The following is a 16,190-nucleotide window of genomic DNA, read 5'->3' on the forward strand; positions in this document are numbered from 1 at the left end:
TATTACCAGCGCTGCATCAACTCCCACACATAGGACACATACCGTATTTGCACGATTCTAACACGCCCTCGATTGTAACCCGCGGGTGGGTTAACGTAGGAAAATTTGAAAAAAATTACTTCACGCTGATTCCACCGCGCACATTTACAATTGCATTTTGGGAGGAGTTCGTGTCCATCCCAATGCTGCTGGCCTCTTTGAATCCGATTTTGTCTTTGAGCCAGATTCTAATGCGCGCACAAATATGATGGCTCATTTTAGCAAAAAAGGGTGCGTGTTATAATCGTGCAATTACGGTAGTGGGCAATAAATTCCAACCAACAACACTTTTGTATAAAAAAATTTATTTGGGATGCAAAAAAAAAGGGAAGGCCTTGCATCCCTTCTGGAAATGCCTCCAAAAAAAATAAAAAAGGGCTGTGCAAGTCTCATGCTCGCAGTGCAAACTAAGTGCTCACAAGTACAAAGGGCAAAAAAAAAGAAGTAAGAAACGGGACTCGTAAAACAGACTCTCTACTACGGTGAGGGTGCCAGAGGCTCCGCACGATAGATGAACATCGACGGTGGAAAAAATGAACAACATTGGGGGGAAAGAAATAAATTAATGTACAACAATGTTCCGCGAATGCGGCAGAGTCTTGCTTTCCCTCCGCAGAGGAGGTACTTAGGAACACAACACATCGAACGCCGACTTTGGTACAAGGTAGAACGGCATGAATGGGGCTGTGACTTCTTCAGCACGGGAATATATAAAATTGGAGGAGAAAAGCGCGTTGGTACCTCGACGGCCTTCCGGCCAACAACATGCGACACTCGCCATTGTGGCTCACAACACGACGAGAAAAGAGAGAGAGCGAAAACGAGGCTCTCCGGAACAACCTGAAAACGACAACGAACAAAGAAGTTTCTGGCCGACGCCAACGCACCCTGGTGGCAAAGTCCGCTTGCCAAAACGTCGACGTCGACCCAACAATGTTTTTGAGTAATTAACACCACTGGCAACGCTCGACCAGCTTTAACAGTCATCGAAAAAAAAAAGTCTGCTAGAAAGACGTGCTCGCTTGAGCAAGGTGACCGCCGGCCGCGCGGTCAGAGTCCTCCGGGTCTTCCGCGCGGCGCCGCCGCGCCGACTCGCGTCGTCAGATGCGCGGCTGGTATGTCAGGGTCACGTGGAACGTGCGGACGTCCAGTTCGGTGCAGTCCTGCTCCGAGACGACCGCCGCGGGGTGGTGGTGTGGCGGCGGACCGTTCTCCTTGTCGCCAAGGAACCACTCCGAGCGCGTCCGCAGCCTCTGCGCTTGCTGGCGCTCTAGCGGGCAGGCCGCCGCGGAGCTGTCGCCGTCGTCGTCGGCGCGAAGCTCCGCCAGCGCCGGCGCTGACTGGTGGAGTCCCCAGCGCTGGGCTTCAGCTTGGAGCCACGAGCGCTCCGCCTCGAGCGACGTCTTTCGCGGGACGAGCGAGTCCGGTGGATAGCGAAAGGCGAAGATCCAGTCCTCCTCAACCCGGAGCACGCGTCCCGTGAGGCGCGCGTAGTACTCGTAGTTGTGCCTTCCGAACAGGTTGCTCACGCCGAAGTTGTCGATGAGGAAGCGGGTGGCGCGGCTGGCGGCGCGGAACCGCGCCACATCCTCCATGCGCGCGACCTTGCCCGTGCACGAGCGGAAGAAGGACGGCGCCACACTGACGCCGAGCGCCTCGGCCGTCATGCCCGTGCGGCCGAGGTCTGAGGCGACGAGGCGGAACGTGCCGAACAGCAGCACAAGCAGCCGCTGCGCGGCCAGCGGAAGCCGCTCCAGAAGCTGCTGGACCCGCTCGCGTCGCTCTTCCAGGCCGCCCGGCTGGTCCAGGACTGTGAGGAGCTCGCCCTCCAGCTCCGGGCCAAACACTCCGCCTGCACACAACCGTCAACTCCACGTTTTTTTTTCTTGCTCTGAGAGCATGTGTAGTGTCGCGAATCACAGCCCACTGGGGTGTACCGCATTTGCACGATTGTGACACACACCTTTTTTTTTTTTTTTTGCTAAATATGGGTTTAAAATTTCGATGCGTTATAATCGGACTCAAAAGCAAAGTTGGCCTCACACCGAAATCTAACTCAATGCAATCCAGAACAATCTGCCAACATCACGTGAGTAAATTTTGGTGCAAATAAAATAACTTTTAAAATAAGATGTCTTCTACCAGGTACAGGTACCATCAAAAGGAATTGGTACACGGTCTCGCAAATTTACAGGAATTTCTTCTTCCGGAAACTACCTGGCTGCATTGGTGTGTATTTAAAGGAGTCTTCCCTAATAGAAAAAGCTTCCTGTAAACCGGTAATGGCTGTCATAAATCCAGTAAGACAAATATTCTGTGATACTATTCACAAATCCTTGTTCCATTTACTTTAGACGGCACCTGTAAGTGGCTTAACGTGGTATCATGTTTTTACGCATTTTTGGGGTAGAATCGGTGGAAAATTATATTTTTGAATTTTTGCAAATCGTGCAAATACGGTATTTGCCAATGACGTGCCAGGTGACTGGGCTTAACACGTGGTTTTTCGTCCATCACTTCGGACACACTCAACCTCGGCATATCATCGGCAAATTCACACATAGTTTAGGAACAGTCATATAATTCTGGTGACATAAAACCTTAAAGGGGAACGAAGGACTTACACACTAGGGAGACAAGGGTAGAGATAACCATTCTGTTGAAAATATTCCCTTTTCTGTTTTCAGTTGAACTATCATCTTTGGACATCAGGTTTTTCAGTGGAAAAACTCAAGTGAAAATTGTAACCAGGTGCCACCTAAAAATGTGTCGAACTTACTCGCGGCAATGTAAGAAAATCGCGAAAGTCCGCGGAGGTCAGTGTCATTTTAATTTATGTATTTCAAGGCAGCAGCACTGGCCGTCGTCTGCAGTAACTCCTTAATTAAATGGGTAGATTTGGCTATGCCCTCTTACATGCATTCTACAATAGGCTCACTCACCAAAGAAAAATACACAAAAGCATGCTTACGTGCCCCTACATACTGCCTGAATCACGTGCCCCATCACGCGGTGCTGTAACGAGTGAACCATTGCCTAGTGCCAATCCTGCTTGTTGCTTTCGCATCGTGCTGCATTGCAAACCAAGTTTCTGCATTGTTTCTTGGATTATCAGCACAATTAATCCTGCTGGAGAGCACGTCGACAAGATCTGAAAGTACCCAACCTTATGCGAGTTTAATCGAAAGGAACGTAAAGTGTGTCAAAAGATGGCAGCAATTAAAAACAATCAGATGGCCACTATGCCTAACTGCATCATTAACGCGGTTATGACCATGACGTTGGAAGTGAGGTTTAACACGCCAACATGACACTGGCGACGAGGCGTGCCGTACTAGAAGGCTTCTCCGGATTAATTTTGACCACCTGAAGACCTTTACGTGCGCCGAAATCTCGAACACACGGGCGTTTTTGCTTTTCCCCTCCATCAGAAAAGCGGCTGCCGTGGCCTGGAATCAAACCCCCGTCCTCGGGCTTAGCAGCATAACGCCTTAAACCACTGAGCCACCGCAGCGGGTCAATGGGTTCGTGGCGAGATCAACTCTGCAGCAAATTTTATCAGCACTGCTCAGATGAAGGATAAAGTTAATCAAAAACAACAAAGTACAGTTAAAGGGTCGCTATTCTTGTATAGTGCTGTGCGACATTAACCTGTTCATAGTACTTCTCGATGATGCAAGTTGCAACCAAAATATCAGAGTTAAGGAGGTAGCTAAAAGCCGCAAGGGACTGTCATAGATCTCTATCCAGCTCCGAAGGGCAGGAAAAGGAATATTTCCAGGACTGTGCAGGATTCACAGACCTTGTGCTTGTTGATGGACCTCAGCTTTGCGCATACGTCATTGCATCCTGATTAACAACACGTTTCAGGCTTTCAAAAGTTTGATTTATACGGTATGCCTTTAGTGCATTTTCAACGGCAATGCATCTTTGGATTGCAGAAGGTTGAACTAAGCCTCTTGTAATGGGTTTCCAGATGCCAACACAAGGCACCAGAGCTGGCAGCCAGCCACCAAACATCCAGCTCACACTCCATCCAAGCACAGCTGAGCCAGGACTCTAGCAATCAGCCAGCACACACTGCTGCCACGTACTAGACAGCAGACACAAGAAAGTTTGAGCAACTTGGTGGACCACACTTACTCGACGAATTATCGAGGCAGTCGCGATTGAGTGCTGTGGGAGAGCCATGTGTCAGTGTGGCTTCAATTACACTCACCAAGAAAGAACTGGACTGCCTGACTAAGGCAAGTGCCGATAGCTGATAGTTGCGTGGCTTCTTTTTCATGTTTTGTTCGCAGATTTTTACAGCAAAGGGGAGAAACCCTGATTATCAATTCGAAAAATAGCACCCGACTTTAAAAAACTACAACACCCGAAAATGAACAACCCTAATCCCATCCCAGGTGTAGGTGCACCCCCATTAAGCCTCCAAAATTCGAGAATTTGAAATTTGTTAACTGAACTCTCCAGCACAGACGCCAGACAGTGGAAAGAGAGAAAGCAAAGCGCACCGGGCAGCTTCCGGAGGAAGCGCTTGAGGACAGAGGCCATGGTGTGCACGGAGAAGTTGTCCAGGTTCACCAGCCTGCCCTGGTGCAGGAAGTGCGCCAGCTTGCGCGCATTCCCCTGGTGGCCCGGCGCCCGGAACACGTCCTTCTTGCGGGGTGCCTCCTGGGCGGGGGCGACACCGGGGTAGGGCAAGGGCAACACCGGGGCAGAGTCAGTGTAGGCGTAAGTACGTTTCACGTTTCAAACGAGCAATGCAGGGGTGCTTTCATGCGAAGGAAGTGCATGTGCTGGCAAGACCAGAGCAGCGGTACCTTGTTGAGGCACAGCATGAGCACAAGCAGGGGTGCGGGCAGGTCGCCACTGTCCTTGCAGAGCTGCTCCAGGGGCACCCCGAACTTGACTCGCTCCAGCCGGGAGGAGGGCCCCGCCTGGCCGCCCCCGCACGAGGACACCGCCTGACCAAGGCTTGTGGCCCCCCGGTGCACCCGGCGCGCCCACGTCGACATCCTGGTGGCTACCTAGCCTGCGCTCGTGGTCGGGCACACTCTTTGTCGCATTTCGACAAGAAACCACTGTGTGCGAGCAGAAACATTGCATTTCATACTGATATATACCATAGGGAAATCTGGCACTAGTGCGTAAGCGAGCCTGGCCTCAGCGAGAATGCCATTAGTACCGTTGCACTTTCGTTGCAATGGATCTTAAAGGCCAACTGCACTCAAAATTTCGACCTCTTGAAAGCCCTATTTTCGTTTAGTCTGCTTAAAAGAAAGCAACATGCAAAATATCACAGCTGAAAGACGCGCGTGGACGCGGCAAGCGGCCAGCAAAAATCGGCGATTTTGAAACCGAAAGCGAGGAGAGCGCGGCCATTGTAGTGACGTTGCAGCCGTCCAGCGAGCGGCCGGACAATCGCCAGCTCGGGAGAAAAGTCTGCACGCAAGCTCTACGCGCGCACGGGGCAGCAAACGGGTGAAGCGTGCGCGCAGAGCTCGACCAGTTCTCCATTGATTGATTGTGGGGGTTTAACGCGCCGACGCAACGCAGGCGATGAGGCGCGCCATAGTGGAGGGCTCCGGATTAATTTTGACCACCTGGGGATCTTTAACGTGCGCCGAAATCTCGTACACACGGGCGTTTTTGCTTTTCGCCTCCATCTGAAAAGCGGCCGCCGCGGCCGGGAATCGAACCCGCGACCTCGTGCTCACGACCGGTTCTCCAGCTGCATGCAGAGAAGAAGCCCCCGTCAGCTGGAACGTCACAGGTGCGTCATGGATGTTTGCACAATCCGCCAACAGGTGCAGCATGGTCTGCGGCGGAGCTTTTTTAAACGCTTCTGACTGATTAACGAGGCGTTTCACGGGGCTACCACTTGTGTCCCAGCTGATTTGGGGGTAAAGTTACTTCGCATTAAAAATAAATTTGGTCGAGCTGAAATTTCAGTGCAGTTGGCCAGGCTGAAAAGTTGTCTGGCAGTAAAAAAGCACAATATGTCACACAAGACTTACAAGAAAGAAAAGTTACCCTGTTTTGTTGGTTTTTGGCTTCATCAGTAAGAAGAAGCCGTGTGACTAGCCAAGCCAAGTAAGAAAGGAATGCTGCAAGCTGCTATGACGGCACCCAGGACAGCACGCATTTGCAACGATACAGATTCCCCTCCATACTTGGGGACAACTCAACAATGATAACAGAAGGTGCCCCTGGGCTTCATCACTGTAGCAGGTTTGGTGTTCCTCCAAGCGTCGTAAAGATAGCACTACTGTGGGTCTTTTGGACATGACACAAGTCGTTTCCATGATTTCTCGCACATTATCTGCATGTAAACTACTGCAGCGACAACAAAAAACAAGGTGTGAAAAGAAGACGATATCCCGCATTAGGCGCAATCTCATTTTAAAGGGGCCATGCAGACAAAACACAAGTAGGGCTCATTCAAAAGATTCCCTCGTTAGAACCATACTGTCACCACTTTTTAACGCACGCTTCGCTCAAATAAGCTATATAAGGAGGAAAACAGGGAATGGCCATGCGACCCACTAGCCCATTTCCCACAACAGAACCTATGATGCCATATGTGCCCAGCTCTGCGATTGGCTGAAGCCGGCAAAACCAAATGCAAATTAGGCACGGCTTATAAGCTTGCCGAACAAGCTATTTGCACTTAAATGTAATGCATATTCATTTTACAGCAGTAAGAATGGTGCGGTAAACAATGAAAGTTACGAAAATACACGTAAACATAGAAGTACCTATGCGCACTGCTGTTGGTACTGGGCACACTACGCTTGTTTTAGCTGCACAGCAGTCCACCGCTTTGGAGTTGTCTGACACGACACTGGCCGATTGGCGTAAGCGACACTGTCTTACGTGACCCTGTTTGTCGAGGATACCCCATGTTTCACGAAGCGATTACTTTCTATGGTAAGAAAACAAGCCAGGTGCAAATATGGTTAAAAACAAAGCAACAGCGGAAAACGGTCCGTGGATGCGTATGGTAGCGCCATCTGGGAGGTCTGATGGCAAGCAAGGCTGCAGAGCCGAATGACGCATTGGAATTTCGTTTGAATATGCGCACTTATGACTTCATTGCTCATGCCCCCAAAACACACGATGTGGTGGGAGAATCAAAATTTTAACCTAAATTGATTAATTTCTCAGTGAATAAAGCATCATTTGCGGTCGGACAAACACTGGGGCATGCACATTGACATCCGGGTCCGTCGCTTTGGCGGAGTGATACACTACATGAGCAATTGCCGTTCTTAACCTATACCCACGTGTTTACTTTCGGACAAAGTGAACACATCAGGTATTTATGTTTATGTTAAGTACAGATTGTACCCATTGCATAAACTATTTTTCCAGCCCAGCCAGTACCTTACGTGGCAGGGTTATGTTTATCCCTGCAAATTTCTTCATCTCATCTGCCCATCTAACTTTCTGCCACCCCCTGCCAACGTTTCCTTCTCTAGGGAAAGCGTGTTACCCTGTTACTCTGTTACCCGTAATGACCAACGGTTATGTTGCCTTCGCATTACATGGCCTGCCTGCCCACACCAATTTCTTCTTCTTAATCACTAATATGTCCTGACCCACTCCGCTCTCTTCTTGTCCCTTAATGTTACACCTATCATCTTCTGCTCCATTGCGCGCTGGGTCGTTCTCAATTTAAGTTGAACCCTCTTAGTAAGCCCCCATGGTTCTGCCCCGTAGATGAGTACCGGCAAGACGCAGCTGTCATACACTTTCTTCTTCAGGGACAATGGTAGGCTTCCATTCGTTACCTGAGAATGCCTGCCGTATGCACTCCACTCCATTCTTATCCTTCTAATTATCTCTGCCTCAGGCTTGGGATCCGGGGTCACAACTTGGCCTAAGTCACAACTTGGCCTAAGTAGATATAATCGCTAACCACTTCCACTGCCTCGCCACCTATCTCAAACCGCTGGGCTGTCCCGAGGTTATTGATCATTACTTTGGTTTTCTGCATACTAATTTTCAGGCCCACGGTTCTACTCTGTATGTCCAGAGGGGAAAGCATGCTTTGAAATTCGTCCCCCGAGTTACTTCATCTGAGGTTACTGAGGTTCATTAACCCTTACACCCACCCATTCCCAATCCAATATTCTCAATACGTCTTGTAAACATGCTGTGAACAAGATTGGTGAGATTGTCTCCTCGTATGACGCCCTTCCTTATAGGTATTTTACTGCTCTCCTTATGGAGGATGATGGTAGCTGTGGAATCATTGCAGATATCCTCAAGTATTCTTACGTAATGCTCGTCTACACCCTGATTCCACAATGACTTATTCCGCAATGTCAATTTATATCAATGCAAATTAGTGAAAAGAAGCTTCCACGGGTTTGCAAGTTATCATGTATTTTTCTAACCGCGCTGTTGAAGGAAAACTACACATAAGAATAAACACTTATTGAAAAATGTTGATTCTAAACAAGCAATACATTTTCCAAAGAGTATCAACTTCGTATACGCCGTTCTTAAACATTCTATATATGGTATTCTCCAAACTTTAAAATTCTAAGCATGAATTCTAGTTACTATCTTTTTATTTCAGTCGTCTGTAGTCTTCATCAACAAAAAAGAAGGCGACATGACAAGTGCTGTCTTAGTCACCGTTTTTCTTTTTCCACTCTTAATTTTTTTAAACCCAATGTTCCAACTTGCCAAACAATGTGTTTTACTGAAGTTCTTGGTATCATGCTTCAAGAATTTAGTAGTGAAAAGAAATAAAGCACTGGCAAAAATATTTGGCAAGATAAAAGACATTTTGGCTCCCACACAGAACGTCTCCAATGCCAGAGCTTAACCCTTTGCAACACGCATTAGGATGCAGCCGCCACAAAAAGCTGTAACTGCCTTGCCTGTGTATGTTTTTGATAACCAAAATTTCACTCAAAAACCATGAACAACTCGATCACATAAGCAGTCAATAAATTATGTCGTATCCTAGTTGTAAATACGCTATCGTAAACGTGACCACCGTTTCCTAACCACTGATACAATAGAAAACACACACATTACTGTGATCTGAAGCCCTTATATATTAAGGTAACAGCTTCAGTCTTGCCTTAACAAACGTTCTAACTAGACAAAAAAAGGTAACACCAAGAGCACCTACTCGACGCACCGAGAATTCGGCGTGTCAAGTAGGTGTCCTTGAACCCCACTCGAACCGCTCAGCCAGCATTTGTATTTCCCGCCTCAAAGCAGGAAATGTGAATGCTGGCCGAGTGGTTCAAGTGGGGACGACGACGATTGTAACTCACAAAAATGCTCTTAAAAGTCGCGTGCACAATGGTACACACCATGTCGCAAAGAGTTAAACGTCTTCATTTCAGTAAAACATTTTATTTAGTGCCTTTACTCTCTGCTTTTATATCGCATTTCTTTTATGCTTCTATTATGAACCATCCTGATGAGACAGGCTTCCTTCAAACCATTGATTCCATTCAACAATTTAACAAGGTGCACTAAACAATATGGAACATGCAGACGTAAAAATAGGTCAACAGAGACAGGCGTTTCCAGGCTTTGTTCCCTAAACGAAAAATTCCGTGCACAAAAAAATATTTCTGAACTTCAGCACTAGCTTAATACAATACCAAGCTCACAAACAAAAGGCTCGTTACAATTAATCAAAAGGTGCGTTTGAGTGGCAGCTTTTTACAATACAGTCGTTTTTGACACTCATTTCTTCCCACACCTGGCTTTTTTTCAAGGATGAGCCAATCTTTTGCAGCTGCAATGCGTACAACTAACATTCTTTGTTCCGCAAACAAATGATTGAGTGTTTGATCGGTTTAGATTGGGTTTGCGTCGCATACATTGTCTACCGCAGTACCAATTCAAACGCTTTGTCGCAAGACGGCCTTCGGTAGCTAGCGCAACGCGCTACACAAACGCAATTGTCGGACCGAAATGGGTCAACGCAGTCATAAGTGACACAAGGGGCGTTGGATCGCTTACACTGCTGTTAACTATTAGCTCCAGCCACCCCACAGTTCAAACCGATCGCTATGCTGGCGTGAGCTGCATTTCTGTACATCAGACAACCTCCGTAGTTGACACTTACTGGACCGTGACGAACGGCTGTCACGAACACCTAGCGTTGACAAGGGCTCCTTTAAAACGCCACACCGCCAGCCTCAACCACTATACAGCTTAACAAGTACCCCACAAAGGCAGAAACACAAATTAAATTTTAATTAAATCACTAAACGCGAACCGCACATACGTGAGGGCTTATCCCAAGCAGGTCAGCACATCGGCGGAAGCATCCGCACATGGCTTGTGTTGTTCCCCCAACTTCAGCGCAGTCCGACCGATAGCGGTGCTCGCTGAAGTCGCCTTTGATATCGCATTTCAAAGCTATCTAACCCGGAAACGTACAGATACGAGGTGACTCTAAAACGCACCAAGCTTGCCAAACTGGAGTGACGGAAATAGGCCGACGCAGCTGTATCCGTACGCAAAAGACAGTGCGTCGAGTGTTTGTGGAACAATACGGGAGCCAGTGAAGTTGTTCCGTTCGTCTAATCATGAGCACCCCGAAGCAATGTTTATAAATTCCGCAGCGATTGTTGTGGGAGCACAAAGCTTGCATGCGTGGTTTTTTAACGGCGAACTCACCTGCCTTCCTCAACCGGGTTGACAGTCCCTGTGCATTTTGGCTAATGCGCGCATCGGCGAATACAGTTTTGCGCTCATGCAGTCGTCGCGTGCTACAGCAGCCGTCCGGCCACCGCGCCGGACGTGAGAATTTCACAATGCGAAAACCGTTATCGCGACTTTGACGCTGACAACGATATGAAGCGAGCAAAGCGAGCAGCCATTGGCGTGTCACGTGACACTTTGTGTTGCCAGTTGATCCGCCCAGCGTGGAAGATGAGCAGAAGACGGGGGCGGGATTTTGCGGAACACTGCGGTTGAAAATTGCTTGTACAGAAGGTAGTGAGTTTTGTTCTGGATCCATTCACTACGCTTGGGAAAAAAATATCCAAAAGGAACTGTTTTCTGGCAGGCGTTGCCGAACTTGAGCCCACCCAAGGAAGCTTTTACCATCCTTCATGTTCCACCGGCTTTGCTCCCAATTTAATTAGGAGAAAGAGTTGCGTAACTGTGTGCATTTTTAAAGCTGTACCGGCAACAAAGATAGTACGTAAATTTGTGTATGCGTGTGTGCACAAACAAAATTTTATGGTTACTGGTTCTAGGGTTAGCGACTGGAGCGCCACATTATCGTTTGGCGGTTGCCGCGGTGTGCAAAGAAAACCCGCGTCGGGAAACCCGAGTTCGAGCCGTGACCGGCGCGTTTCCGCTGGAAATAGAACACCGTGCTAGCACCCGTCGTGCTGTGCTCTGATCGCCCTGATCAAGCACGTGATTTGCCTGACGCCGCTGCTCCACAAATGCCGTGAGAGGTGTTGACCGGATCTATAACCGCCATGGAAGCAGTTCCCGAAAGCGTGAGCCCCGAGCAACGAATGGTGTGCGCCGTCATCCCACCGCTCGACGGCAAGCACCACAAGGGTCAGTCCGGCCGCATCGGAATCCTGGGCGGTTCGGCCGACTTCACCGGTGCGCCCTTCTTCGCCGGCATGGCCGCTCTCCGCACGGGCGCCGACCTCGCCTACGTCCTGTGCCCGGCTTGCGCCGCACCCGCCATCAAGTCGTACAGCCCCGAGCTCATGGTGATGCCGTTCCCCGACACCGGTGGACCCGACGCCGCCGTAAAGCGCGTCTGCGAGCTGTTACCGCGACTACATGCGCTCGTCGTTGGTCCAGGACTGGGCCGCGCTGACAGCGCTCGCGCAGTCCTGGAGCCCGTGGTCGCTAAAGCACGGATGCTCTCGCTACCGCTAGTCTTCGACGCAGACGCGCTTTACTTCGTCGCTCAAAACCCGGAGTTGGTCCGGGGCTACACTAGGGCTCTTACACCGAACGCTGCCGAGTTGGAGAGGCTGAGCGTCGCCGTGCTGGGCTCCAGGTCGGCGTCGACGGACCGGGCTGATACGGTGGGGCAGCTGGCCCGCGCCCTCGGCAACGTCACTGTTCTGGCCAAGGGACCTGAAGACGTTATTTCTGACGGTAGCACGGTCCAGCTGTGTCGCGAGCAGGGTAGTCCGAGGAGATGCGGCGGTCAAGGGGATGTACTGAGTGGCGCGGCGGCCACCTTGCTGCATTGGAGTTGCTCTGCCGACAGGCCTTCTGGAGACGTCGCCGCTCAGATCCCGCCGGTTCCCCTGGCCGCTCTGGGGGCCGCCATGTTGACGCGCCGTTGCAGCCGGCTGGCATTCCGGAAGATGGCCCGTAGCACGCTCACCACGGACTTGTTGGCGGAGGTGCGCACGGCGTTCTCGTCGTTGTTCCCTGTCGACTGACAGACTTGAGAAGTGGTCGTCTGGGGTTGTTGCTGGTGGGTGGGTCTTAAGGAAATTTTAAGGTCGTTTCAGAGTACAGTTTATTTCCAAATAAATATATATGTGCGACGAAACTGTCGGTTTGGTGGATGATCTTGATTGTTCACGAGTACTATTGGGGGAATTGTATAAAACTTAGGTGCCAGTACTTCAGCACAACTTAAAGATCTCCACAAGGTATAATTCAAAGCCCTTAGCTAAATTCCAGGTGTATCTTCAGCACATAAAACCACCAAAATGATTGCACAACTCGTCCAAGTTGTTTATTTCTCATTGGCACTTTGGTTCCATGACACACAAGTGCTATTAAATCAAGGTGCAGGTGGTTTCTGGGTGGTTGTGTGTGAGGTAAGGGTAAGCCCGCCAATGCGGGAAATGTACTGGCATAGGCTCAAATGTTGATACGGATATAGGCACAGCTATTTTGCTCTTTTCGTTTACTCCTATTCATGCATTAGTGCAGCTGTTGTCTTGGTTTTCCCTACCTCAGCAATTGGAATGCGCTTTAATCCCATGAAGCAGAGACACTATGAAATATTTTGTGAAATTGTTGAGTTTTGTTATCTGGACGCAGGTGTTATAGGTGGTTGAAAGCCTGTAGTAGGCAGGAGAGAGAAAGGTTTCATGAATACTGAACAGGTTATGGTGAGACATACGGCCAACCTGCAAAGAGATATGTAGGCACCCGTAGATCTTCTGCATGTGTAAGCAGGTTTATTTTGGTGTTCGGTCAACTACGCTTAAAGGGTATAGGTGGTATACGTTGAAAAGTTTAGCTGTCAATTTCTTTGCTTGGCAACATTGGAAACGGCCACGGACATGGCACTGCTAGGGCCACTGTGCCCGCATGCCGAAGCAAAAAAAAAAAAGTGTGCATCGTCTGCTCCGTTTCAACCCGATTCTCAACGGCGGTGTCAAGAGAGATGTTATTAATCGCACTCACATTGTACTTGAGGCATTACTTGCGTTCGTTGGAGGAGAGTTTGGGACGTCCAACATAAATCATGTGCTAAGCACGGACAAGTACCGCCATCCCACAGGGCCTGACATAACTAGCGGCGGCGAACTCACATGGTTGCTTGCATGTGTGCCTCACCAGTGAATACAAGCTACAGAGGTACAGTGAGGGCACAGTACAGTTCAGGTAGCGAAAGAGATGCAAAATGCTCAAAATTACAACACAAGCGCAATTCCTGCATTTGTGTTGCCATGGTGTTCTGTGTGTCTTCTTTCAGATGCTGTATTTTATAACTTTAAAGCACAGTTAGAGCAACATGCAGTGCTCCCTTCTCAATCCTCACTCCTGATGTTCTGGGTGATCATGTCACGATGCAACATACTCTAAGCGAGCAAGTGGCACTGAACGCTAAGTTCAGAGGAAGATTCAATAAAATCTTCGCTGTTAGAAAATAGAAGTGGGGGAGGGCAGGGTAAAGAGGATTTAGGTTGTTGACACCAATTTGTCGCAACCAGATTTGCACCACTTGCTTGCTGGAATGGTCACCCATCAATTTTTCATAAAAGTTTCTTTGGGGGAAGTTTGTATTCCATTGTAGATGTGTAAAGTGCAAAGAAAACTTTAGATGAAGTACCGCGACAGGGACAAGCACTTGTCCCAGTAGTCCTCGTTCGTTCTTGGTTTAATTTTTACGTCTTTACACATGTAAAATGAATATAAACTTAAAAATTTATTTTTGCAGTGTTTTTCTTGAACTAAGGTGCCCTAATTCTTTGGTGCTGCATATTTTAGTGCTTCCATTATTTTTTTTATCTTGTTAATCTTGGGTGCTCCATTACGTGCAGTTTAATGCAACTATAGTAACCCAGGAGAGCTGGCATTACTAAGTCATCTCCAGAGTATATGCGGTGACATTTCTAAAATTTATCTCGTTTTATGCTAACATTTGGTACTGTCCAAAATTCATCCGTTATTGCAATTTCTCACCCCCTACCCAGAATTCAATGATAACGTATCAACCCTCACTCCACGGATACTTGCACTCTTCACCCCACCGACAGTTTCGTTTGACAAGCGGCCTAGCACAAGCAGTTTAGAGCGATAGGCTTGGTCCTGTCATCCCAGCACAACCCCGTGTCATACTAATACTTTTATTCGCACTCAGGGTAGGTACAGCCAGGCATTCAGGGCCACAAAAGGCAGAGTTGCCCGCACCAATGAGGCTTGCGTACCCAACCTGGGACCCAATTAAAGTGCACACAAGAGGAAGGAGAGTGGGGAGGGGGAAGAAGGGAGGAAGAAAGCGAGAGAAAGGATGGTGGGGGGAGCAGGAGGTGGAGAAGGACATAGCGGTGAACACGACAGAATGAAGATCCAAGTAGGGGGTGTGAGGGGGCGGGCTGAGTAAGGGTTAAGTGGCTACCGCAGGCGCTGAGCACGGCCTTCGAGATTTCCCGATGGCGTGGTTTTCGGGGGGGGGGAATGTTCTGGTGAGGCCTGCTGGTTGGCCAGGCCACCAGATACTACTAGGTGCACCACGCCTCAGCCACCGTACCAAGCGCCTTCAGCCCCTTCTGACCCGAACGGAGAAACACGGTTCCGGCTTCCTCACGCTGTTGCACTGTGGCGACGACTTCCAGTAGGCCTCACCAGAACATGGCCCCCAGAAAATCACGACATCGGGGAGGCTGGAAGGCTGCTCAGTGTCTGCAGTAATCACCTAACCCTTACTTGCCCCCCCCCCCCCCCAACCTTCATTCTGCCTTGTTCAGCGCTATGTTGTTCTCCGCCTCCTACTTTCTCCACCATACTTCTTTTCCTCGCTTTCTCTCTAGGAGTGGGCATAAGTTGCAGCCTGATTACGTGATATTAGGGGCACTGCCAACATGCAAATTGCGGCACGGTAGCTATATATATCTTTGTATGTGTATAAGACGAACCCGCTCTATTTCCCCTTACTCCATATCTTATCCTCAGTAAAGACGAGTCACTACATTCCACTCCCTCTCTCTTCTCTTTCTTTCTCCATTCGGACGCTAAACTAAAAATGCCAGTACCACGGGGGTAGACAAGAGAGTGTAGATGCTCCCAGTACTGTTACCCTCCTTCCCCAACATTACCCAGACAACACACAATGTCCTCAAAAGGTGCAAACATCCTTTTGAGGATGTTCTGAGGATGTCCCGAGGCCGGACAATAGGACCTTTTTAGTACCAATTGAGTATCAAAAGAGGACGTACTGAGGACATCATTATGTCCTCAACAGAACGTCCTCGGGAAGTGCTCAGGATGTGTTTGTGTTGTCTGGGTAATGATAACAATAATTTCTCTGGTGCGATGGAGTTGCGCTGCCAACCTGTGACCCAATTTTTTTAATGGCGACTCTGTTTAGCAAATCGTAATTTTTCGTGTCCGCAGTTAAAAATACCAAAAAATTGCCGAGCGCGCGGACTTAGCGGCGACCGCCCGGCAGTTAGAAAGACCAAGAAAATGCCTAGCGCTCGTGTGTGCGTGACTCGCGGCGACCGCCCAGCGTCCCCAGCGTACATTTGTCAAGCCAGGCATACCCTTTTAGGATAATTGGACAAATTGCCCCCCAGAAAAAAAAAAAAAATAAAGCTCCAGCGTTCGCCGTAATCGCGGCAACACCGCAACACTTGCTTGGTCCCACCACCGGCTTTAGCCCCTCTGATGGATCCGATGGAGTAACGTGATCAAGTGGTGGAGTAAAGGTCGTT

At 49.0% G+C, this 16,190-nt stretch overlaps 1 protein-coding gene and 1 pseudogene across 2 annotated transcripts; one reads left to right on the top strand and one right to left on the bottom strand.

Annotated features, from left to right (window-relative positions):
• Nucleotides 1–327: 327 nt before the first annotated feature.
• On the bottom strand, nt 328–11,333 carry LOC144142883 (rho GTPase-activating protein 20-like). 2 transcript variants are annotated; one of them, XM_077674709.1, is made up of 4 exons: nt 10,705–11,333; nt 4,863–5,074; nt 4,554–4,713; nt 328–1,891 (listed from the first exon to the last, which is right to left on the bottom strand). In XM_077674709.1, exons 2-4 carry the CDS (start codon nt 5,055–5,057, stop codon nt 1,140–1,142), a joined length of 1,107 nt encoding a protein of 368 aa, XP_077530835.1. In that variant the 5' UTR covers nt 5,058–5,074; nt 10,705–11,333; the 3' UTR covers nt 328–1,139. The 2 variants fall into 2 exon arrangements, with proteins under 2 accessions (XP_077530835.1, XP_077530837.1); XM_077674711.1 differs by lacking the exon at nt 10,705–11,333 and adding an exon at nt 10,310–10,687.
• A 5-nt stretch (nt 11,334–11,338) lies between these two features.
• LOC144142884 (ATP-dependent (S)-NAD(P)H-hydrate dehydratase pseudogene) lies at nt 11,339–12,640 on the top strand (annotated as a pseudogene).
• Nucleotides 12,641–16,190: the final 3,550 nt, after the last annotated feature.

This window comes from Haemaphysalis longicornis, unplaced genomic scaffold, assembly GCF_048455015.1.
Source record: "Haemaphysalis longicornis isolate Haplotype H1 unplaced genomic scaffold, Haemaphysalis longicornis Haplotype H1 scaffold_6, whole genome shotgun sequence".
Lineage (NCBI taxonomy): Eukaryota > Metazoa > Arthropoda > Arachnida > Ixodida > Ixodidae > Haemaphysalis > Haemaphysalis longicornis.